At 42.5% G+C, this 26,092-nt stretch overlaps 1 protein-coding gene across 2 annotated transcripts in view; it reads left to right on the top strand.

The window, feature by feature from the left end:
- The window catches only part of F8 (coagulation factor VIII), a 141,721-nt gene that overhangs the window by 83,288 nt on the left and 32,341 nt on the right, over nucleotides 1–26,092 (top strand). For both annotated transcript variants that reach the window (XM_036740535.1, XM_036740534.1), the window contains exons 16-21: nucleotides 1,102–1,314; nucleotides 3,026–3,254; nucleotides 3,558–3,740; nucleotides 4,643–4,759; nucleotides 23,899–23,970; nucleotides 25,162–25,247. In XM_036740535.1, coding sequence (XP_036596430.1) covers nucleotides 1,102–1,314; nucleotides 3,026–3,254; nucleotides 3,558–3,740; nucleotides 4,643–4,759; nucleotides 23,899–23,970; nucleotides 25,162–25,247 — 900 coding nt within the window. The remainder of the gene's footprint in view (nucleotides 1–1,101; nucleotides 1,315–3,025; nucleotides 3,255–3,557; nucleotides 3,741–4,642; nucleotides 4,760–23,898; nucleotides 23,971–25,161; nucleotides 25,248–26,092) is intronic.

Below are 26,092 nucleotides of genomic sequence, written 5' to 3'. Positions count from 1 at the left end.
TCTCAAGTCTCCTCTGACCTTCAGTCTCCCATCTCCAACCACCTTTCAGATATCTTGAACTGGATGTCTTGTAGACATCTTAAACTCAACATGTCCAAAACAGAACTCATTATCTTTCCACCCAAACCATTCCCTCTTCCAAATGTTGCTGTTACTTTCAAGATTACTACCATTCTCCCATCCCCCCAGGCTCACAACCTAGGAGCCATCCTGGACTCCTCACTATCTCTCACCCCCATGTCCAATTTATTGCCAAGGCCTGTCGACTTCACCTTTGCAGCATCTCTCAAATCCAGCCATTCTCTCCTCTGATACGGTCACTCCCCTTGATGCAGGTCTTATCACCTCATGCCTGGACTATTGCAGTAGCTCTGAGATGGCTCTGCCTGCCTCAGGTCTCTCCCCACTCCAGTCCATCCTTCATTCAGCCTTACCAAAGTGCTTTTCCTAAAGTACAGGTCCCACCATGTCACCCCACATAACGCACTCAACAAACTCCAGTGGTTCCCCATCACCTCCAGGATCAAATACAAAATGCTCTGTTTTTGTATTTAAGTCCCTCCGGGTCCAACTCCAGGTCTTTTCTTGGGTTGTCCCCTCTGCCTGGAACACTCTGTCTCTCCATCTCTGCCTCCTGGTTTCCCTGGCTCCCTTCCAGTCTCTGCTAAAATCCCACTTTCTTCAGGAAGCCTTTCCCATTCTCTCTTCATTCCAGTGCCTTCTCTTGATCATCTGCAATTTCTCCTGCCTACAGCTTGTTTGGACAGAGTTGTTTGCATGTTGTCTCCCTCATTAGACTATAGACTCCTTTGAGGTCAGGGACTGTCTTTTGCCTTTCTTTACCTCCCCAATGCTTAGTTCAGTGCCTGGCACATAGTAGGTGCTTAGTATATGTTTATTGACTGACTGACCTGTGATGCAAAGTGGATAGGAGAGGTGGGCAGATCCAGGGGCCTTCTGAGGTCTGGGATTGAGTGAAAGAGTCCAGAGAAAACAGCCATGAAAGTGGGACTAGGTCAGGAAGCAGGCTAATTTAGTAAGAAATGTGCCCAAGGATCTCACTCCTTCTGCGAAGATGTTTGCATCCTTTCTCTGTTGCAGGTCACTTTCAAGAACCAGGCTTCTCGGCCTTACTCCTTCTATTCTAGCCTCATTTCCTATGAGGAACATCATGGGCAAGAAAGTGACTTTAGAAAGAAAGAGGTGAAACCTGAAGAGACTAAAACCTATTCTTGGAAGGTGGAACCCCATATGGCACCTACTGACAAGGAGTTTGACTGTAAAGCCTGGGCTTATTTTTCTGATGTGGACCTGGTAAGTGAAGAGCTGTTTTCCTAACTAATCTCTCATTGTTTCAACAATCCAGCTAGCAGCTTCTGTGGGGGTATAAGATCCACCAACAACCAGCACCCAGAAAGCTGCCAACACACTGCAAAAGTACAGGTTCTTTTGATCTGCTTTAGTAAGGAAAGCAACGTTAAGGGGTTGACAAGCTTACTTTAATTCAGCATACAAATATCATTCACTTAGTTCAGGGGAAAAGACCAGCACCCTGAACTTCAGAACAAAATACAAACAAAGTACAAACATCGACAGACAGACCAAATACAGATTCATAGTTACCAACATCTAGGTTCAGCCTGGGAGCTCATAACGAGGGCTGGCCCAGAGTCACTCGTGCCACCACTGCTGTGGGTAAGAGCTCCCAAGAAGAGAAAGCCAACCCCTGGTTTTATATCTTTTTCAGGGTCGAGGGTGAGTCACACATGCGACTCACCCACATGACCTAAAATCTCCACAAAGAGGAGACTTAAACCTACATGGTGTAAGAGCCTCTGATGTCCCAAACCTATCACTCAAACTCACGTGTAAACTAGGCCCTCCCTTAGTTAGCCCCACCTGGGGCCCACCTTGGTTACCAATTCACACCCACATAGGTTTAGCACCTAATTGGAGTTTGGGCCTGGGGCTTACCACCTAGTAAGACTCAAAGACACTTAATTAATCATTTTAAAACAGTAAGAAAGTCCCAACTCAATTGATATTACACTCATCTAGAACTAAAATATTTGGAATGGTCTGGTGTGCTACCCTTGTGCATAAGGTCTGCCCAACACATGACCAGTGGAGATGATAAGAGGTTGGATGTTTAAACACTTCAACAATTCTGTGATTCAGTTTTAGTGTTCAATGGTGGGCATGCCCGGTTTGTCCAGCTTGGCTATACCACATTTTGATCAAGGACTTAGCTAAAGCCATAAATGGCCTGCTCATCAAATTTGCAGATGGCAAAAAAATCTAGTAAGGGGGGATAATAAACTCAATGATAGGCAGGATCCAAAAAAGACCTTGACAGGCTAGAAGACTGAACTGAATCACAGAGGATGAAACCTGATAAGGATCAGTATAAAGTCTTACACTTGGGTTCAAAAAATCCATTTTACTCATGTACAAGATGGAAGAAGCCTGGATGGATAGCTGTTGGTCTGAAAAAGATCTGAGGGTTTTAGTGGACTCAGTGTGAGTTCACAGTGGGATGTGGCTACCCCTAAAAACTGAAGCTTGAGCTGAATTCAAAGAGTATCCAGAAATAGGGAGGTAATAGTCCCACTATACTTTATTCCATTCAGGCCATGTCTAGAATGTTGTGTTCAGTTTGGAGCACCAAGTTTTAGAAAGGACATTGGATAGTTTGACAGTCTCCCAAGGAGGATGACAAGCAGGCTGTAGACCAAGGCTGCCCGGGAGTAGGGTGGGGTGGATAGCACCATGGAACTCTTCTCTGGGTTCAGCTAACTGCCTGAAATAGCACCAGTCATTCTTCTAACTCCAGGCTTCAGTCTCTGTTGAAGGGCAGAGCCCTCGGAAGGATTAACTTGAGGTTAAAGTGCGGGCCTCCCCATTTTGTCGAATGCTGGACAGAGTGGAAAGAGAACAGGATTTGGAGTCCAAGGACCTGGTGTCAGATCCTAGTTCAGTTACCTCTTTGGTCCTCAGTTGTTGTTTTTTTTTCTTCCTTTCCCAGGAAAAAGATCTACACTCAGGGTTGATTGGGCCAATACTGATCTGTCACCCTAACAAACTGAACCCATCTCATGGCAGACAGTTGACTGTTCAGGAATTTACTCTGTTCTTCACCATCTTTGATGAGACCAAGAGCTGGTATTTCACTGAGAACATGGAGAGGAACTGCAGGCCTCCATGCAAGGTCCAGATGGATGACCCCGGTTTTCAAAGGAATAATCGCTTCCATGGTAAGGAAGGACCTCATGGCCATGTGCCTCCTGCCCCCGAGTCTGCTCCCCAAGAAGGCTATTGCTACTGCAGCCACTGAAGCCTTGTGATGCCCTTTGTAGAGCTGTGTCTACGTGGCAGTTGTAGCTACAAAAGCACTTGTACTGTATCTTTGGCGTGGAGGCAGCAACTTTCCAAGTAGAAACGTCAGCATCAGTCTACTTTACATTCCTCCATCTATATCTTTCCGCATAATTTGAGCCTCTTACTCTCCAACTTCTCCAGTAGGTCAAACTTGTCTTCCCTGTGTTCTCCTTCTCTAGCAATCAATGGTTATGTGAAAGATACATTGCCTGGACTGGTGATGGCTCAGCACCAAAGGATCCGGTGGTATCTGCTTAGCATGGGCAGCAGTGAAAATATCTACTCTATTCACTTCAGTGGCCAAGTGTTCACTGTGCGGACAAAGAAAGAATATAAAATGGCCGTCTACAACCTCTATCCTGGTATGAGCTGGCCCATGGTGCTTCTGTTGACTAGAATGCCCTCCTTCCTCCTCTTCCCCAATGCTTCCCTCTTCCAAAACAACTTGAGATGGATTCACTTCTCCCAGGAACCCTTTGCCAACTAACTCCACCCAACTGGCATCATGCATCTCTTCTATATTCTCTTACTACACACATGCTTTAGTTTGAACTGTAGGAACTTGTCCTTAGTGATCTGTTGTTTGGCATATAAGTCTTTCTGTATGTATGCATGCATGTATGTATGTATATGTGTGAATGGCTGAATGTATGTATGTATGTGTGTGTATGCGTGTGTCCTGTGTTCCCAATGAGTTTGCTTATTCTAAAGTACAGGTATGACATCTCCTTTTTTCATATCACCCTTCACATGTGGGAAGCATATAGTTATTATGGTTCCTTCGATGGCTAGCATGAGCCACTGGGTCATAAAGCCAGAAGGACCCACATATGACTTGTAAAGATGGCATCCTGTGATTTGGGAAGGCAGACCCAAATCTCCTCTTTCCAAGTGTTCAAATTGCCTTCACAGTGTAGCCCCCAGGCTTTTGGTTCCTATCATGAGTTAAAAAACTCTGGTCCTTGGGTTTCACTTGCCACCCTGGCACACCCTGACATCAGTGGACAATAACCTTGACATTCATGGAAAATGAGGTCCAGAATTGGGCCAGAGGAAGGCTTTAGTGCTCCAGTTTGGAAGGTATTCATCTCACTGCATTTCTTGGATGGCTCACTTTTGATGGCATGGGATTGCCATCAGAAAAGACAGTGACATGGGAATCTTCATATGCATGAGATAGGGAGGAAATATCTGTCTCAGAAGGAGTTACCTCTCTCTCATGCCCTCTCTGTACCCCCCCACCCTGTTTCTCTCTAAAAAAAAGGTGTTTTTGAGACAGTAGAAATGCAGCCATCTCAAGTAGGACTGTGGCGGGTTGAGTGCATGATTGGAGAGCACCAGCAGGCTGGGATGAGTGCCATCTTACTGGTGTACAACAAGCGTAAGTACCTCACACTGCTTTCTTAGATTGCTTGCTGTCTTAGGCTCGGGACTAGGCACCAACAGCTTTATGCAACAGCCCTTACAACCATAGAACGTTTCATCGGAAAGCGCCTGTGGAGAGGAGGAAAGGGAAGCCCCAAAAGGGAAAGAGCCTTAGCTAAGGTCAAACTGCCAACATCTCAGTAGCAGAGCTGAGACAAGAACTCGAGGCTTCGATGAAGACATATCCAAAGATTCATTGATAGGTTCTGCTGCTGAGACAATAACTCAAGGCTTTGATATGGACATGTCCAAGGATTCATTGACAGGTTCTGCTGCCCACACAAAGACACATTTCAAGAACGGATCTTTATTATATATGCACAGACTCAGGGTTCTAAATGGCCACTGAACAAAAGATGAAGTTTGGGTTGGCTGTTTTTTAATAAGCCTTGTGTAGGTTCCAGTTACATCAGAGGGAAAAAAAAGGTGCAACTGGAATTTACAACTACCAAAAGAGAAAGGGATTTACAGCTGCCAAAATGTAAAGATTTACATCTCAAAGGTATGCTTGGGGTGTTTACTCATCAAGTCCTGTTGTAAACTGGTCAAAGAGGTAATCTGGAATTTACAAGTAGCAAAATGGTTATCCTAAAATGGAGCCAGAAATTCTTTTATACCTACTCAGAATTGGAAGTCTCAGCTAAATTCTTTTTTTTTCCAATTGGGAAAGATTGGATTGGTCTTTAATGGTCTTTTTTTTTAATTAAGATTTTTTATTTTTAGTTTACAACACTCAGTTCCACATGATTTTGAGTTCCAGATTTTCTTCCCCTACCCCTCTCCCCAAGACGGCATGGAATCTGATATATCTTCTACATATAACTTCTCATTGAACTTATTTACAAAATAGTCAAGTTGTAAAGAAGAATTATTATCAAAGGAATGAATCATGAGAAAGAAGAAACAAAACCAAAAGAAAAAAAAGAAGAAAAAAAGGACAGCAAATAGTTTACCTCAATCTGCATTCAGACTCCATAGTTCTTTCTCTAGATGTAGATAGCTCTCTCCATCATGAGTCCTTTGGAGTTCTTTGAACCTTGTATTGCTGAGAAGAGCTAAGTCTATCAAGGTTAGTCATCACAGAATCCATATATCTGTGGTTGTGTATGATGTTCTCCTAGTTCTGCTCTGCTCACTCAGCATTATATCGTATAGGTTTTTCCAGGTTATTATGAAGTCCGTATCTTCCCCATTTCTTATCGCACAATAGTATTCCATTACCTTCATATGTCACAACTTGTTCAGGCATTCCCCAATTGATGGGCATCCCCTTGATTTCCAATTCTTTGCTGCCACAAAAAGAGCTGCTATAAATATTTTTGTACATATGGTTCCTTTGCCCTCTTGTGTGATCTCTTTGGGATACAACCCTAGAAGTGGTATTGCTGGGTCAAAGGGTATGAACATTTTTATAGCCCTTTGGGCATAATTCCAAATTGCTCTCCAGAATGGCTGGATCAGTTCACAACTCTACCAACAATGTAAGTGTTCCAATTTTCCCACATCCTCTCCAACATTTACATTTTCCTGTTTTGTCATGTTAGCCAATCTGACAGGAAAGATGTGATACCTAAGAGTTATTTTGATTTGCATTTCTCTAATCAATAGTGATTTAGAGCATTTTTTCATATGCCTATAGATATCTTTAATTTCTTCCTCTGAAAACTGCCTGTTCATATCCTTTGACCATTTCTCATTTGGGGAATGACTTGGATTTCTATAAATTTGGCTCAGTTCCCTGTATATTTTAGAGATGAGACCTTTATCAGAGATACTGGTTGTAAAGATTTTCTCCCAATATTCTGCTTCCCTCCTAATCTTTGTTGCACTGGCTTTGTTTATACAAAAACTTTTCAATTTAACATAATGAAAATTGTCTATTTTGCATTTTGTAATGCTCCCTATCTCTTGTTGTGTCATGAATTCTTTTCTTTCCCATAAATCTGATAGGTAAACTATTCCTTGCTCTCCCAAATTGCTTTTAGTATCAGCCTTTATTCCTAAATCATGAACCCATTTTGACTTTATTTTGGTATACGGTGTAAGATAGTGGTCTATGCCTAGTTTCTGCCCTACCATTTTTCAATTTTCCCAGCAGTTTTTGTGAAATAGTGAATTCTTAGCCCAGAAGCTGCATTCTTTGGGTTTATCAAAGAGTAGATTGTTATAGTCATTGACTACTGCATCTTATGTACCTAACCTATTCCACTGAATCACCACTCTGTTGGTTAGCCAGTACCAAGTAGTTTTGATGACTGCTGCTTTATAGTACAGTTTAATTTCTGATATGGCTAGGCCACCTTCCCTAGCATTTCTTTTCATTAATTCCCTAGATATTCTGGACCTCTTGTTCTTCCAGATGAATTTTGTTATAATTTTATCCAGCTCTGTAAAATAATTTTCTGGTAATTTGATTGGTATGGTGCCGAATAAGTAAGTTAATTTAGGTAAAATTGTCATTTTTATTATATTAGCTCAGCCTAACCATGAGCAACTGATATTTTTCCATTTATTTAGATCTGACTTTATTTGTGTGAAAAGTGTTTCATAATTATGTTCATATAGGCCCTGGGTTTGTCTTGGCAGGTAGACTCCCAAGTATTTTATAATGTCTACAGTAACTTTAAATGGAATTTCTCTTTCTATCTCTTGCTGTTGGCATTAAGTAATATATAGGAATGCTGAGGATATATGTGGGTTTATTTTATATCCTGCAACTTTGCTAAAGTTGTTTATTATTTCAAGTAGTTTTTTATCTGATTGTCTAGGATTCTCTAAGTAAATCATCATATCATCTGCAAAAAGTGATAATTTACTTTCTTCTTCGCCTATTCCAATTTCTTCAATTTCTTTGTCTTCTCTTATCGCTACAGCTAATATTTCTAATACCAAATTGAATAATAGGGTTGATAATGGATATCCTTGTTTCACTCCTGATCTTATTGGGAATGCATCTAGCTTATCCCCATTACATATAATACTTGCTTATGGTTTTAGGGAGATGCTATTTATAATTTTAAGGAAAGCTCTGTTTATTCCTATGCTTTCCAGTGTTTTTAATAGGAATGGGTGTTGTATTTTGTCAAAGGCTTTTCTGCATCTATTGAGATGATCATGTGGTTTCTGCTAGTTTTGTTGTTGATATGATCAATTATGCTGATAGTTTTCCTAATACTGAACCAGTTTTGCATTCCTGCAATAAATCCTACCTGGTCATAGTGTATTATTCTCATGATAGCTTACTGCAATCTTTTTGCTAATATTTTATTTAAAATTTTTTCATCACTATTCATTAGGGAAATTGGTCTATAATTTTCTTTCCCTGTTTTGACTCTTCCTGATTTGGGTATTAGTACCATATTTGTGTCATAAAAAGAATTTGGTAGGGCTCCTTCTTCACCTATTTTCCCAAATAGTCTATAAAGTATAAGAATTAATTGTTCTTTAAATGTTTGATAGAATTCACATGTAAAACCATCTGGCCCAGGAGATTTTTTCCTAGGGAGTTCATTGATGGCTTGCTCAGTTTCTTTTTCTGAGATGGGGTTATTTAGGTATTTTACTTTCTCTCCTGTTAACCTGGGCAATTTTTATTTTTGTAAATATTCATCCATTTCCTTAACATTGTCAAATTTATGGGTATACAATTGGGCAAAATAATTCCTAATTATTATTTTAATTTCCTCTTCCTTGGAGGTGAATTCATCCTTTTCATTTTTGATACTAGTAATTTGGTTTTCTTCTTTCTTTTTTTAAATCAAATTGACCAAAGGTTTATCAATTTTATTGGTTTTTTTCATAAAACCAGCTCTTAGTTTTATTTCTTACCTTAATAGTTTTCTTGATTTCAATTTTATTAATCTCTTCTTTGATTTTCAGTATTTCTAATTTCTAAGTATTTATTCTATATATTCTATATATATATATATTCTAAGTATATATTCTATATATTATAGGTATAATATTCTAAGTATTTAACTGGAGATTTTCAATTTGTTCTTTTTCTAGCTTTTTCAGTTGCATGCCCAATTCATTGATTTCGTTTTTATCTATTTTATTCATGTAAGCTTTTAGAGATATAAAACTTCCCCTAAGAACTGCTTTTGTTGTATCCCATAAGTTTTGGTATGTTGTCTCATTATTGTCATTCCCTTGAATGAAATTATTAGTTGTTTCTATGATTTGTTCTTTGGCCCACTCATTCTTTAGAATTAGATTATTTAGTTTCCAATTAATTTTTAGTTTATTTTTCCATGGTCCTTTATTACAAATAATTTTTATTGCATCATGATCTGAAAAGGATGATTTGACTACTACTTCTGCCTTTCTGCAGTGGATTGTGAGGTTTTTATGCCCTAGTACATGGTCAATTTTTGAGTATGAGCCATGTACCACTGAGAAGAAAGTATGTTCCTTTTTAGCCCCACTCAGTTTTCTCCAGAGGTCTATCATATCTGCCTTTTCTAAAATTCTATTCACCTCCTTAACTTCTTTCTTATTTATTTTGTGGTTAGATTTGTCAAGTTTGGAGAGGGGAAAGTTGAGGTCCCCCACTATTATAGTTTTGCTATTTCTTCCTGTAACTCCCTTAACTTCTCTAAGAATTTGCATGCTATACCACTTGGTGCATATGTGTTAAATAATGATATTGTTTCATTGTTTGTGGGGCCTTTTAGCAGGATAGTGTCCTTCCTTATCTCTTTTAATTAGATCTATCTTTGCTTTTGCTTTGTCTAGGATTAGGATTGCTACCCCTGCTTTCTTTACTTTAGCTGAAGCACAATATATTCTACTCCAGCCTTTTACCTTTACCCTGTGTGTATCCCCCTGTTTCAAATGTGTTTCTTGTAAACAACATATTGTAGGATTATAGTTTTTAATCCATTCTGCTATCTGGTTCCGTTTTATGGGAGAGTTCATCCCATTCACATTCACAGTTATGATTGCTATCTGTGTCTTTTTCTCCATCCTATTTCCCCCCTGCTTATGCTTTTAATTGCTCCTTTCTCCCTTCCACTCCTCAACAGAGGTTTGCTTTTGTCTACTGCCTTCCTCGGTTTACCCTCCCTTTTGATTCCCCTCCCTCATTTTACCTTTTTCCCCTTGCTACTCCTTCCCTCCCTTCTGATCAGCCCCCTCCCTTTTCTTTCCCCTTTCCCCTCCTACTGCCCGTAGGACAAGTTTGATTTCTGTACTCATCAGAGTATGTTATTCCCTTCTTGAACCAAATCCAATGAGAGTAAAGCTCAAATACTGTTCTTCTCCCTCCCTTCTTTCCCTCTACTATAATATGTTTTTGTGCCTCTTCATGTGACGTGATTTGCACTTTTCTATTACCTCCTTAACTCTTCTCCCAGAACCATCCCTTTATATCTTTAATTTTTATCATTATATCAGTTATTTTATACTGACACCCACAGTCTATGTATATCCTGTTCAAATGTCATAATAACTATACTATTCTCAAGATTGACATATATATAAAACATATATAAAACAATATAATCCTATGTAAGGATGTAAATATTTTGCCTTATTGATTAACAAGGGTTTTTTCCCCATTTACCTTTGTATGTCTCTCTTGAGTTTTGTATTTGAAGATCAAATTTTCCATTGAGCTCTGACCTTTTCATCAGGAAGGTCTGGAATTCCCTTATTTCATTTAATGTTCATCTCCTTGCCTGGAAAATTATGCTTAATTTAGCTGGGTAGTTGATCCTTGGTTGTAGTCCAAGCTCCTTTGCCTTTTGGAATATCATATTCCAATTTCTCTTGTCATTTAATGTAGAAGCTGAAAGATCCTGCACTATCCTGACTGTAGTTCCATGATATTTGAATTGTTTCTTTCTGGTTGCTGGCAGCATTTTCTCCTTGACCTGGTAGCTCTGGAATTTGGCTATAATATTTCTTGGAGTTTTCAATTTTGGATCTCTTTCAGGGGGTAATCGGTGGATTCTTTCGATGGCCATTTTACCCTCTGGTTCTAGGACCTCGGGGCAGTTATTTTTGATGATTTCTTGGAAGATACTGCCCAGGCTCTTTTTTTCATCATGGCTTTCCAGTAGACCAATAATTCTTAGATTGTCTCTCCTAGATCTATTTTCCAGGTCAGTTGTTTTTCCAATTAGATGTTTCACATTTTCTTCTATTTTTCATTCTTTAGATTTAGTTTGACTGATTCTTGATTTCTCATAGAGTCATTAGCTTCTACTTGCCCAATTCTATTTTTTTTAATTCCATATTTATTAAGTAATATTTTTTCATTTTCAGCATTGATTTCCACAAGATTTTGAGTTACAAATTTTCTCCCCATTTCTACCCTCCCACCCCCACTCCAAGATGGCATGTATTCTGATTTCCCCGTTACCCAGTCCTCTCTCCCTTCTGTCACCCCACTCCCTTTCCCCTTGCTTTCTTGTATGGCAAGATAGATTTCTATGCCCCATTTTCTGTACATCTTATTTGCCAGTTGCATACAAAAACAACTTTTTTTGAACATCTGCTTTTAAAATTTTGAGTTCCAAATTCTCTCCCCTCTTCCCTTCCCACCCACCCTCCCTAAGAAGGCAAGCAATTCAACATAGGCTACACATGTGTCATTATGCAAAACACTTCCATAACAGTCATGTTGTGAAAGACTAACTATATTTCCCTCCATCCTACCCTGTCCCCCTTTATTCAATTTTCTCCCTTGACCCTGTCCCTTTTCCAAAGTATTTCCTTTTGATTACCTCCTCCCCCATCTGCCTTCCCTTCTATCACCCCTCCCTTTTTATCCCCTTCCCCCTACGTTCCTGTGGGGTAAGATACCCAGTTGAGTGCATATGTTATTCCCTCCTCAAGTCAAATCTGATGAGAACAAGATTCACTCATTCCCCCTCACCTGCCCCCTCTTCCCTTCCAATAGAACTGCTTTTTCTTGCCACTTTTATGTGAGATAATTTACCCCATTCTATCTCTCCCTTTCTCCCTTTCTCAATATATTCCTCTCCCACTCCTTAACTTTATTTTATTTTTTAGATATCATCCCTTCATATTCAACTCACCCTGTGGCCTCTGTCTATATATATATATATGTATATCCCCTTCAACTACTCTAATGCTGAAAAGGGTCTCGTGAATTGCACACATCATCTTTCCATGTAGGAATGTAAACAAAACAGTTCAATTTTAGTAAGTCCCTCATGAATTCTCTTTCTTTTTTACCTTTTCATGCTTCTCTTGATTCTTGTATTTGAAGGTCAAATTTTCTATTCAGCTCTGGTCCTTTCTTCAAGAAAGTTTGAAAGTCCTCTATGTTATTGAAAATCCATATTTTGCCTTGGAGCATTATACTCAGTTTTTCTGGGTAGGTGATTCTTGGTTTTAATCCTAGCTCCTTTGACCTCTGGAATATCATATTCCAAACCCTTTGATCCCTTAATGTAGAAGCTACTAGATCTTGTGTTATCCCGATCATGTTTCCACAAGACTCAATTTGTTTCTTTCTGGCTGCTTGCAGTATTTTCTCCTTGTCCTGGGAACTCTGGAACTTGGTGACAATATTCCTAGGAGTTTTCTTTTTGGGATCTTTTTCTGGAGGTGATTAGTGAATTCTTTCAATTTCTATCTTACCCTCTGGTTCTAGAATATCAGGGCAGTTCTCCTTGATAATTTCTTGAAAGATGATGTCTAGGCTCTTTTTAAGCATGGCTTTCAGGTAGTCCAATAATTTTTAAATTATCTCTCCTGGATCTATTCTCCAGGTCAGTGGTTTTTCCAATGGGATAGTTCACATTGTCTTCCATTTTTTTCATTCCTTTGGTTCTGTTTTATAATATCTTGATTTCTCATGAAGTCACTAGCTTCCATTTGCTCTAATCTAATTTTTAAGGTGGTATTTTCTTCATTGGTCTTTTGGACCTCCTTTTCCATTTGGCTAATTCTGCCTTTTAAGGCATTTCTCTCCTCATTGGTTTTTTGAAGCTCTTTTGCCATTTGGGTTAGTCTATTTTTAAGGTGTTATTTTCTTCAGTATTTTTGGGGTCTCCTTTAGCAAGTCATTGACTTGTTTTTCATGATTTTCTTGCATTTCTCTTCCCAATTTTTCCTCTACTTCTCTTACTTGCTTTTCCAAATCCTTTTTGAGCTCTTGCATGGCCTGAGACCAATTCATATTTTTCTTGGAGGGTTTTGATGTAGGCTCTTTGACTTTGTTGACTTCTTCTGGCTGTATGTTTTGATCTTCTTTGTCACCAAAAAAAGATTCTAAAGTCTGAGTATGAGTCTGTGTCTGTTTTCGCTGCCTGGCCATGTTCCCAGCCAACTACTTGACCCTTGAGCTTTTTGTCAGGGTATGACTGCTTGTAGAATAGAGAGTACTTTGTCCCAAGCTTTAGAGGCTGTGCTGCTGTTTTCAGAGCTACTTCGACACAGCAAGCTCTGCCACAGCAGCACTCTTCCTCCCCCAGGAGCCTCCAACCAGGACTAGAACCCAGATCCAAGCAGGGCAGAACAAGCTCTGCACTCCTGCTCTGATCTGCCACTTAATTCCTCCCACTGGGTGGGCCTGGTATCTGAAGTAACCTCAGCTATAACTCTGGAAGCACCTGCAGGAGCTTCCTGATGCTGCTGACTGCAGCGCTGCACCACTTCTGCCACCCCGGGGGCTGGGGCTGACTGCTCTCACTCCAATCCAGCAGTTTTTCCACTAACCTGCTCTGTTTTCTTTGGCGTTTGTGAGTTGAGAAGTCTGGTAACTGCCACAGCTCAATGATTCAGGGCCCTATGACCTTATCTGCCCAATTCCTATCCTGGTTGGTCCTGGTGCGGCCCATGCTGGGCTCCACTCTGCTCCCAGCACCGTGTGTTAGACCCTTCCCAGAGACCATCCAGGCTGTCCTGGGCTGGAGCCCTGCTTCCCTGTCCTATTTCGTGGGTTCTGCAGCTCTAGAATTTGTTGAGAACCATTTTTTACAGGTGTTTGGAGGGACCTGGGAGAGAGCTTAAGCGAGTGCCTGCTTTCCAGCCACCATCTTGGCTCCGCACCCCCCAATTCTAATTTTTAATGTATCTCCTTTTCCATTTGGTTGATTTTAATTTTTCCCCCATGGGGACATCCCTTTATTTTCCAATTTTAAAAGGTAGGAATACAAAGGATTACACATTGTGAACAATTAGAGAACTCAAGATTATTTAGTAGGAGCCTCTCATTTTAGAGAGAAGAAAAGTGAGACTAAGGAAAAGGGAAGTGACTAAGTCAGGGTCACACAGTCAGGTAAAGGCAGACAGCATTGGACCAGACGTCTCAGGGGCCTGGGAGTGGGGTTGATCAAGGGTTATAGTTAAGTCTTCTCTTGGCCCTGGGACGGGACCTGGCTGAGCACTTAGGAGGGTAGGAGGCCAATGATCTTTGGTTTGGGGGCTGTCCGATCATCTGACTGGGAGTGATATAGGCTCCCAGCCCCTGGATCTGTGTGGGTTCCAAGTCAGGCTGGAGCTGACCACTGGAACAGCCAGAACTCTCTTCAGTTTCTGTACTGAGTCCTGCCTCCAAGGGCTGTAAGCTTTGTATGCTGTGAAGCTGGGCTGGCCCAGGGGGCCTTTGGGGAGCCTGGTTCCAGAAAGATGGTCCCAACTGCAAGTGAGAGTCCAATTTCTTCTTCTCAGAGTTTTGTATTATCTGGGCATAATCTATATATTTTTGAACTGGGAAGTGCCGGCTGGAGCTCCTTGGGGAAATGTGGGCCTTTTCCTGCTTGAGTAGATCAAGGGGCATTTCACCTGGGAGATCCGGGGAGCATAGAAGACTACACCATTTCACTAGCTGGGGGTAGATATGGTCAAGCTCTGTCTGCATCTTATTTTCACAGGTTATAAGCAGATCCTTTACTTCCATTCTGGCTGCTGGAAGAGTGGCAGCTCCTATGTGTTGGTGGTGGCAGTGGTGGTGGTGTTGGCAGAGGGTGTCAGGCCCCTTCTCCATGAGGGCTGTTCCCCTCAATGACGGTAGCAAGTGCCTCCTGCCAGTTTAGGATCAAGGCGCACTCATGTCAATTACACATGAAAGTGACCTCGGTTAGGATTCCATTCCTCACCACTGCATCATTTGAGGAGGGTAGGGGTTATTTCTTTGTTGTTCGATCTTTACTCTCTTTCACCCCAATGCCCCACTCAATCAAGACGCTTTAAGCAGTAGGGGCTTAATCAAAGTTTGCTAAAGGAGTGAGCATGTGGAATGACCTGTCAGTGCTCCCCTAATTGGGACTCTCTAAGCTAATGCTTGAGGGCCTTCAGTGGGGGATACGAGGATGCTTGTTTGGCTATGGGCTGGGCTGGATGGCCTCTGCTGTCCTTTCCAGCTTCTGAGGCTTGGAACCCTGAGAATGAATGAATGAATGAATGAATTAATGAATGAAGGGAGGTGCTGGCAGTGATTGACAGAAGTGCCCGAGAACTTCACAGGGTTCTTCGACAGGTGGTGAGAGAGAGAGAGAGACAGAGAGAGAGAGAGGGAGGGAGGGAGAGGGAGGGAGAGAGGAGGGGGAAAGGGGAAGGGAGGAGAGGAGAGGGAGAGAGAGAGATAGGGAGAGAGAGCACGAGAAAGGGATAGAGAGCAAGAGAGCTGATTTTACTTTTCAATGAGACATTTTTTCCATTTAAATTGTGATTCTCTTTAACCATTTCACCGATTTTACTTTTTAAAGATTTGTTTTCATCAGTGAATTTTTTTTCATTTTTTCCATTTTTTCTTTTACCTCCCTAATTTGGTTTTTAAAGTTCTCTTTGAGTTCTTCCAGGAATGTTTTTTGGTCTGGAGACCAGTTCACTTTCCCTTTTGAGGTTTCAGATGCGGGTATAGTATCCATGCTGTCCTCTTCTGAATTGGTATTTTGATCTTCCCTGTCTCCATAATAGGAATCAATGGCCTTTGAAAGCTTTTTAGTGTGCTTTTTCATGGTGTTTTTTTTTCTTCCTGACTTCTAAAGTGGATCTCTGCTTCTGAGGCTCAGGGGACTTTGTCCCAAGCTTCTTGTGTTGGGATCTGTGGGCCTGCTCACTGGCTTTATGTGTTATGGCTTTTGGTTTAGTGAGGTGTGGGGGAAGGGTGGTCTGACTGCTAGGAGTCTTCTCTTCCCCAGGACTGCTCTACAGCACGGGTGGTCTCAGCTGTTGTCTGTGCTGGTGTTTGCCACTTCACTGTCTGTGCAAAGGCATGTCTGGGGTCCTGGTGTTGATGTTTGGTAGCTCCACTCCCCTGGGGCTCAGTTACTGTCATTGTTCTGCTGAGGTGGGGCCTGCTGGGACACCTCTCTTCCTGCACTAGTCTCCTAGTGCACCACAAGAAGGGCCCTCTCCCCAACTTCTCTTGCTATATGGCTACTGAAGACACACTCCTGGCTTCTCTGTTTCTCCTGAGTTAGTATTGTCTGGGTAAGGGAGGGAGGGAGAACTGATTTTTTTTTAATTTAAATTTATTTATTTGACATATTTAGTTTTCAGCATTGATTTTCACAATAGTTTGAATTACAAATTTTCTCCCCATTTCTACCCTCCCCCCCCACTCCAAGATGGTGTATATTCTGGTTGCCCTGTTCCCCAGTCAGCCCTCCCCTCTATCACTCCCTTCCCCTCTCATCCCCTTTTCCCTTCCTTTCTTGTAGGGCAAGATAAATTTCTACGCCCCATTGCCTGTGTATCTTATTTTTTAATTGCATGCAAAAACTTTTTTTTTTGTTTTTGAACATCTGATTTTAAACTTTGAGTTCCAAATTCTCTCCCCTCTTCCCTTCCCACCCACCCTCCCTAAGAAGTCGAGCAATTCAACCTAGGCCACATGTGTATCATTATGTATAACCCTTCCACAATACTCATGTTGTGAAAGACTAACTACATTTTGCTCCTTCCCAACCCATCCCGCTTTATTGAATTTTCTCCCTTGACCCTGTCCCCTTTCCAAAGTGTTTGTTTTTGATTACCTCCACCCCCATCTGCCCTCCCCTCCATCATCCCCCCCCTTTTATTTTATTTTTTTTTATCTTCCTCCCTCTTCTTTCCTGTGGGGTAAGATACACAACTGAGTATGTATGGTATTCCCTCCTCAGGCCAAATCTGATGAGCGCAAGGTTCACTCATTCCCCCCTCACCTGCCCTCTCCCCTCCTCCCACAGAACTGCTTCCTCTTGCCACCTTTATGTGAGATAATCCACCCCATTCTATCTCTCCCTATCTCCCTCTCTCAGTATGTTGCTCTCTCATCCCTTAATTTCATTTTATTTCTTTTAGATATCTTCCCTTCAACTCACCCTGTGTCACACATATATATACACATAGATATATACATACATACACATTCACTTATATATATACATAAACATATATATATATATGCATATTCCCTTCAGCTACCCTTATACTGAGGTCTCATGAATCATACATGTCCTCTTTCCCTGTAGGAATGTAAACAAAACAGTTCAACTTTAGTAAGTCCCTTGCAATTTCTGTTTCTTGATTACCTTTTCATGCTTCTCTTGATTCTTATGTTTGAAAGTCAAATTTTCTATTCAGTTCTGGTCTTTTCACTGAGAAAGCTTGAAAGTCCTCTATTTTATTGAAAATCCATATTTTGCCTTGGAGCATGATACTCAGTTTTGCTGGGTAGGTGATTCGAGGTTTTAATCCTAGCTCCATTGACCTCCGGAATATCACATTCCAAGCCCTTCGATCTCTTAATGTAGAAGCTGCCAGATCCTCGGTTATTCTGATTGGGTTTCCACAATACTCAAATTGTTTCTTTCTGGCTGCTTGCAGTATTTTCTCCTTGATCTGGGAGCTCTGGAATTTGGCGACAATATTCCTAGGAGATTTCTTTTTGGGATCTATTTGAGGAGGAGATCGATGGATTCTTTCAATTTCTATTTTGCCCCGTGGCTCTAGAATATCAGAGCAGTTCTCCTTCATAATTTCTTGAAAGATGATATCTAGGCTCTTTTTTTGATCATGGCTTTCAGGTAGTCCAATTATTTTTAAATTCTCTCTGCTGGATCTATTTTCCAGGTCAGTGGTTTTTCCAAGGAGATATTTCACATTGTCTTCCATTTTTTCATTCCTTTGGTTCTGTTTTATAATATCCTGATTTCTCATAAAGTCACTAGCTTCCACTTGCTCCAATCTAATTTTTAAAGTAGTATTTTCTTCAGTGGTCTTTTGGACCTCCTTTTCCATTTGGCTAATTCTGCCTTTCAAGGCATTCTTCTCCTCATTGGCTTTTTGGAGCTCTTTTGCCATTTGAGTTAATCTATTTTTTAAGGTGTTGTTTTCTTCAGTGTATTTTTCAGTATTTTTTTGGGTCTCCTTTAGCAAGTCATTGACTTGTTTTTCATGGTTTTCTTGCATCCTTCTCATTTCTCTTCCCAATTTTTCCTCTACTTCTCTAACTTGCTTTTCCAAATCCTTTTTGAGTTCTTCTATGGCCTGGGGCCAGTTCATGTTTTTCTTGGAGGCTTTTGGTGTAGGCTCTTGCACTTTATTGACTTCTTTAGGCTGTATGTTTTGGTCTTCTTTGTCAGCAAAGAAAGAATGCAGAGTCTGAGACTGAATCTCGGTGCGTTTTCGCTGCCTGGCCATAATCCCAGCCAACTAACTTGACCTTTGAGTTTTTCAGTGGTGTATGACTGCTTGTAGACTACAGAGTTCTATGTTCCACGTTTGGGGGGGAGGTGCCAGCTCTGTCAGAACCGCACTGCTCCTTCCCCAACCCCCAACCCGAACTGGGCTCAGATCTTCGGCAGGCTGTGCACCCCTGCTCTGATCCGCCACTTAATTCCTCCCACCAGGTGGGCCTGGAGCCGGAAGTAACAACAGCTGTAGCTGCCCCACCTCCGCTGCCCCCGGGGCTGGAAGCCGAACCACGAACTCCTTCTACTCCTGCAGCTTTTCCCACTAACCTTCTCAGCAGTCTTTGGTGTTTGTGGGTTGAGAAGTCTCGTAACTGCCGCAGCTCACTGAATCAGGGCGCTAGGGCATGCTCTGCCCGGTTGCTGGTCTTGTTGATCCACGCCACTCAGGCTGGGCTCTGCTCCACTCCGTTCCCAGCTCCCAGCTCCGTGCGGGATAGACCTCACCCAGAGACCATCCAGGCTGTCCTGGGCTGGAGCCCTGCTTCCCTCTGCTGTTCTGTGGGTTCTGCCGTTCTAGAATTGGTTCAGAGCCATTTTTTTTAGGTTTTTGGAGGGGCTCAGCAGGGAGCTCAGGCTGGTCCCTGCTTTCCAGCCGCCATCTTGGCTCCACCCCCCGAGGGAGAACTGATTTACCTGGCCATTATGGTTCCTGGAAGTTCAAGAAGGCAAGTTTCAAACCTTTAGATTGTGTATAGGCTGGAGACCTCTGGGCTACCTGCTCCCGTGTGTCCCATAGCTCTGACAGGCTCCCGTCCTGGGCTGAGAGGCCTGGGGCTTCATAGCTGCCTTAGCCAGTATTTCTGCCCTGGGGCTGCTCCTGTTCCCACATTTTGCTCTCCCAGCACTCTCCCAGACCAACGGTTCCTCTGCTGTTCCCGGTTGGTTTGGTCTGGTGCTGTTCCGCGTGCTTGGTGCTCCTGCCCCTCTCAATCTACTAGTGGCTTGTAACTCTCTCAAATCTGCTCAGATTTACTTTTTTAGATGTATCTGACAGAATTTGTGAGAGACCTCCAGTAGTTTCTTCCTTTCACAGCACCATCTTGGCTCCGCCCCCTCTCAGCTAAATTCTATATGATAACGAAAACTTGACCTGGGTAGGTGATTTTTTCTTACAAATAAAATGGTCATACTGGGGCCAAATAGACGGAAAATTACAAACTCTTGTGACATCTCTCTTCTCCCATGCATGGCCCAGAAGGTGAGAAGCAAGTATGTGTATATGTGTCTCTGTGTGAATTCAGTTCAACTGAATGCACCTTTATTAAGCAGCTGCTATGTGCCAGGCAGTGTGCATACACACACTGAAGATAGTCTGTATTTCCTGCCCCCAAGGAGATTATACTCTACTGAAAGATGTAAGGAAATGGAGCTAACAATGAAAAGTGACCCTCTTTTCTGTGAGTAGCCTCCACCCTAGTCCAAGCCCTGACCACTTTCTGCTTTGCCTATTACTGTTGAGGACACCACCATCCTCCCAGTCACTTAGGCTCACAACCTTGGGGAGGTTGTCATTGTTACTTCTCTGCTCTCTCTCCCCGCCCTCATATTCAATCTGCAGGAAAGTCAAAGACACTATTTTCACAACATTCTTATATGTACCCCCTTTTCTCCTTTGACACTTCCTGCCTGGACTATTACAATAGCCTGCTGGTTAGTCTCCTTGCCTTAAGTCTCTCCTCACTCTACTCTTCCTAAAGTTTAGGTCTGACCATATCACCCCTCCCCCCAGTCAGTGAACTCTAGTGGCTCCCTTTTACCTCCATGATCAAATATAAAATCTTCTGTCTTTTAGAGTCTTTCATAATCTGGACCCTTGGATTTAACCTGCCCTCCACTTCCCAGTCCCAGTCTTCTTATACCTCATAACCCACTATGTACTCTTGTGATCCAGTGACACTGGCCTCCTGGCTGTTCCTCTCACCAGACACTCTATTTCTTTTTTTAGGGAGGGGAGGCAGGGCAATTGGCGTTAAGTGACTTGCCCAAGGTCACACAGCTAGTAAGTGTGTCAAGTGTCTGAGGCTGGATTTGAACTCAGGTCCTACTGACTCCAGGGCATTTTCATTGGCTGTTCCCCATGCCCAGAATGCTCTCCCTCCTCATCTCTCCCCCCTAGCTTCCCCAACTTCCTTCAAGCCTCAGTTTAAATTCTATCTTTTGCAAGAGGTCTTTCCTGGCTGCCCCAGTCCTCAGATTACCATCCATTTATATTGCATATATCTTATATGTCTATAGTATTTTCTTGATGATTAGAATGTGAGCTTCTTGAGGACAGGGACTGTATCTTTGCCTTTCTTTGTATTCTCAGTACTTGGCAAAGTGCACTTAGCACATGGTACATAGTAAGTATTTAATAAATGCTTGTTGCCTAACTGAAAGGGAGAAAGGGATGGTAGTTTGAAGGGGTGGGAGGATCAAATGTTATGAGATCTGTGCATGTTGGAAAGTAGAGGGGAAGAAATCAGTAGATAAAGGGAAATTAAAGATGAAAGAGAGAGGAAACAATCAGGGGAGCAAGCTCCCAGTGATGGGAAAGGATGGAACCAAAAACATTAGTGTTGAGATTGGCTTTGACTCAAAGGGCCACCCTGCTTCAGAGACCTGAGCAAAGGAAGAGAGACTAGAGCATAATGTAGGTGTATTTGAAGTAGGGAGTAAGGGAAAGGATGGAACTCACCACAGATGGTCTCCATTTTTCTTGGTAATACAATGTGAGTTCTTCTGCTAAGAAAAATTGAGAGAAGTGGTTAGAAGATGAGGAAAGAGGAGGTTTCGAATAGATGCTGGGGGAGTAGAATACAAGGAGTCAAGGGTGAATAAAAGTATCTCTAGGAAGTGATGAGTACCCAGTTGATATTAGCTAACATGGATTTGTAGCAAAGACTATTGGCATGGTTGGGGTTCCTTAGAGGATCACATTGGACTAGATGGCTGCTGAGGTACCTTCCAACTCTGAAATGATTTGATTCTGTTTTGTGACCTCTGGCAGTGTTCAGAAGCTAGAAATTCTGTTCAACACAAGTAAAGAAGGCAAATCTGGGGCTAAGTGGAGCAAAAGAGTGGAAGGAGAAGAGGGCAAGAGACTCAAGGATGGAAGACACTGCTTTGTTGAACTGTATGACTGATGAAGACTATGGAATGAGCTCAATTTGACCAAAGTGAGAGTGATAAAAGAATAAGGAGGACTATGGAAGGAGTAGAGGGTGTAGTCAGGATGGAGAGGGGATTTTAGAGATGTGAGGTAGAGGGAAAGGTGAAAGGATAGGAGACTGTGATCAGAGATGGAAACTTCCAAGTTCATATCATAGAGGTGCTGGTGGGTGGCTATGAGAGAGATGAGATGGAAGCCATGGCAGCTGAGAAGGTTGATGAATGCTGGGAGGCCAGAGTGTGCAAGGGGATAGGATAGCAACCTATATATCCAAATTCTTAGGAGTGAGCACAGGGTGGAAGGCAAGGCTCTCTCTCCTACTCCTTTAGTATGGTGTTCAGAATGACAGGTACTGAGCCCCATGCCAAAGGAGGAAGAGGAGACCAGGAGGACACAGCAACGAGGGTATGGACTGTTTGATGAGGCTGGATGCAGGGAAGATCAAAGGAGTAGATGTTGCTGAGTGATTTCTGGAGGTGCCAGTAAGGAAGACTCTTAATTCTTACTTAGTGTATTGGAAGCTCTGAGCTATGACACCTGTGTGCTATGTATAAACTTGGTGGGCTCTCCATGTGACATGTTGGGGCACTGCTGTAGGGTAAGCAGCTCAAATTGCCTCTGTGTGTGCTGCCTTCCTTAATCTGACAGAAAGGCAGTATGTCATCCTGTTAATTATCCAATATCTGAGTCATCTCCTAGGCAGTCCTGTGCTCACGCCTCCCAACCTGATGTGCTGAATGCAAATTAAAACCCATGATGGTTGGATTCTGCCTTTAGATTAGAGGGTGATGTGAAACCCCCCCAGCTGCTCTAACTGCCCTGTGCATCTGCCATTTGCTGTCTCTGTCCAACCCTTGTCTCTCAGTCACTGTCCACAGCAATCAACCTACTGTGGCCACATCATTTATTGGAATAGGGTCTCAGCCTCTAATTTCATGGTATGGAGAACTCTGTGGATGAGGAAATGTAAGGGCAGGTAACTGAAGATGAGACCAAAAAAGTGACAGGGACCTGTATGGATAATGTCAGTAGTGGCAAAGCCCTGAGATGGAGAAAGACCAACAGGAGTTTTCCAGCAATGTTGGGGACAGGAAGATCAAAAAAGGGTTCAGTCCCTAAGGGCTAGGAGATGCAATGGTGGTAATTGATGACCTAGAAAAGACAGAGCTACTCAAGTCTTACTTTGTTTCTAGTTTATGTACTGGAGAACATGATCTCTGGACTCAAAGCAAAAGCTTCAGGAGTAAAATGGTTAATGGGTAGGGAAACCCCAAGAGAAATGAGCTAAGAGAGAACCTCCCTGCCCTCAGGGAGTCTGAGTCCCCAGGGTGGGGGATGGAATTGGGACCAATTGTCCATGATCTCCAAAACTTGCTAAAGGATGGGGAAGATGGCTTTGGGCCTAATCCTCTGGAATGGGCCATCACCTTGTAACACCAATGCTAATAGCAGCTGCTGTGGAGGTGTAAGATCAACAACACCAGCACACAGGAGGGCTGCTAGCAGAGGTTCTTTGATCTGCTTTTCTAAGGAAAGCAACTTTAAGGGGTTTACAATCTCACTTTAATCAAACATACTATATCATTCATTTAGTTCAGGGGGGAAAGTCAGAGAAAACACAAACAGAAATTACAAGCAGAAACCATATAAACAGAGCAAATAAACATAAATCAGCAGACAGGGTTTCTAGCTGTCTGACCAAGACATCAAATACATAGTTACCAGAGAAAGAAGCAACAACATCTGGGTTTTCATAGCTGGGGGGCTCTTTAACAGTTACCAGAGTCTCCACACCAACACTCTTCCAATGAGTGAGCCCCAAAGTAAAACCTCTCTTCCCACAGTTCTGAGAATTCTCGATTCTCAATTCTCAATTCTGAGTTCAATGGCTATCCTCTGGATATATACACCCTTTTTCAGGGCCCGAGTGCTTCACACCTCTCGAGGCCTTCACACATCTTGAGGGTTTCATACCTCTTGTGACCTAGCTAGCAAAAGGATGTGGGCCTTCCTAGAAACAAAGGCAAAGCTCAATTAAAGGCACTTGGTTTCCTTAGTGCTAAGAAGCACTCCAAAAGAAAAAAAAAACAGTAAAAAATCCCACTTTGCTTGCCCTTACACACCTTCACTTGGAGGAGGTTTTCCAGTCAAGTTTGCTGCCAGAAGAGCTTGTGGTCTAAGGCTTGCGGTCTAGGGCTTGCTCTGCGGTAGGGTAGCTGGCTAAAGCCCTTTCCAAAGCCTGACAGTCTCTATCCACTTTTCCCTCTCTCTGTTGTTCCTTTGTAGAGTGTCGGAATGCTCTAGGAATGGCCTCTGGCCAGATAGCTGATTCTCAGATCACAGCTTCTGGACAATATGGTAAGTGAGCTCTGGTGGTTTCTCTCCTGTCTTTGTGGCAGTCAGCTCTCATACCCTTTAGCCACCCTCTAGCCATGTTCCAGTATCCTGACATCCACTGGTGGGTTGTACATGCATGCCATATGCTGTTCCATTGACTCACTAGCCTGAGCTCTCAATTGTTCAGGACTGGAGCCTTGCCCTGCTCTGCCCTGGCATTGCTCCCTAAGCACCAAAGAACACAGCTCCCAGTGCCTGCCCCCTAGTGCCTGCCCCCCAGTGCCTGTTTCTGCTTCTCTGCACACTTTCTCAGTGTGTAAGCATTCCCAGCAGCCCTCAATTCGAATTCTCAGCATACGGGACAATTTTATTTAGCTCTTTCTAACACAAAGTGTCCCAAAAGTTTTAGCACAGTATTAAAGTTTAAGACTGCATTAAGACTTTTGGGACATCCTGTCTATGGGAAATAATGAAATGGCTCAAGGATTCCCAAGCCTTTCTTTGGTTTTCCCACCAAACCTTTGATCTGAGTCACTAACAAATTATACTAATGACCAATAAAGAAAAAGGAGACGCTCCTGCAAAGGGTTGAGGTGGCTATGTACCAGGGTGATGGGAGAATGGCTGTTTTCTCACTAGGGAAGCTTCATACAAAGACATTGGTACTCCCCACTGAGGAGCTTGGCAATGGCCTGGTGGCCTGGGGGCTGTTTGGGAGCAAACTCCAACTGGGATAGTGATAGGTCTCTACAAAATGCAACTCTCACTGTGATGTGACCATCCCGATTACGGGACTGTGTTAGGGGAGGGCCCTTACATCACCTGGCATCCATACCTTATAGACTTGTAGAAAGGGAAGCCTGGGAATACCCTTTGAGCCCCTCTAGTCCAACCCTTTCCTTTGATTTAGTTTTTAAGAGTTTTACTAATGCCTTTTGTTTGTAAACCATTCATTTTCAGATATACATCCCCCTCCAGTGAACCTTCCCTTGTAATCCCCCACAAAGCTACCCCCAAACCCTAACCCAAAACAGTTGAGCAAAACCGACTAGTGTACAACACTCTACCCCCAGAGTCTCCAACCAAAAGGAAAAGGTGAAGCATTTTCTCATGCCTTCCCCAGAACTGAGCTGACCAGGACTGTCAGGGATGAAGGGAAGTGTAAACAAATAATAAGATGCTTCAAATCTCTTTCCCTTTTGTTTAATGCAGGTCAGTGGGCCCCAAAGCTGGCCAGACTTAATTCTGCCGGGTCTATCAATGCCTGGAGCACCCAGGATGCCAATCCTTGGATTGAGGTAGGCCTTACACTGACATGGCATCATCCTGAAAGAAGCCCAGAACTGCACCACATTCCAGGATACAAGCTTTCATTAAGCATGTGTATATATATATATATATTACTGGGCTGTGGCATTAAGCATCTCTCTCTCTCTCTCTCTCTATATATATATATATATGTATATACATATATATATAAGTATATATAATATATATATATATATTACTGGGCTGTGGCATTAAGCATCTCTCTCTCTCTCTCTCTCTCTCTCTCTCTATATATATATATATATATATATATATTACTGGGCTGTGGCATTAAGCATCTCTCTCTCTCTCTCTCTATATATATATATATATAGTACTGGGCTGTGGCATTAAGCATCTCTCTCTCTCTCTCTCTCTCTCTATATATATATATATATATAGTACTGGGCTGTGGCATTAAGCATCTCTCTCTCTCTCTATATATATATATATATATATAGTACTGGGCTGTGGCATTAAGCATCTCTCTCTCTCTCTCTCTCTCTGTATATATATATATACATATATTACTGGGCTGTGGCATTAAGCATCTCTCTCTCTCTCTCTCTCTCTCTCGGCTATGGCTGCACTGCCCCTGCCCTTTAGAAGTTTATGTTCTAGTGGCTGGGGGAGATGCAGCAGTAAGACTAATATGGGGTAGGATGTGATGAGGGCGAAGGGCAAACCCAGATTGAGGGAGAGCTTGAGGAAGATGGGAAGAGAACAAGAACACCTTCAACTGGGCGGGGGGTTGGGGTACAGTGTCAGGGAAAGGCTCTGGGAGATGGAGGAGGAGGAGGTTCCTAAGCTGAGGCTAAGGGGATTCTCTAAGACA

Source organism: Trichosurus vulpecula, assembly GCF_011100635.1.
Source record: "Trichosurus vulpecula isolate mTriVul1 chromosome X unlocalized genomic scaffold, mTriVul1.pri SUPER_X_unloc_2, whole genome shotgun sequence".
In the NCBI taxonomy this organism is placed as follows: Eukaryota; Metazoa; Chordata; class Mammalia; order Diprotodontia; family Phalangeridae; genus Trichosurus; species Trichosurus vulpecula.
The sequence above is the reverse complement of the archived record's forward strand: the minus strand, read 5'-3'. Positions and strand labels throughout refer to the sequence as shown.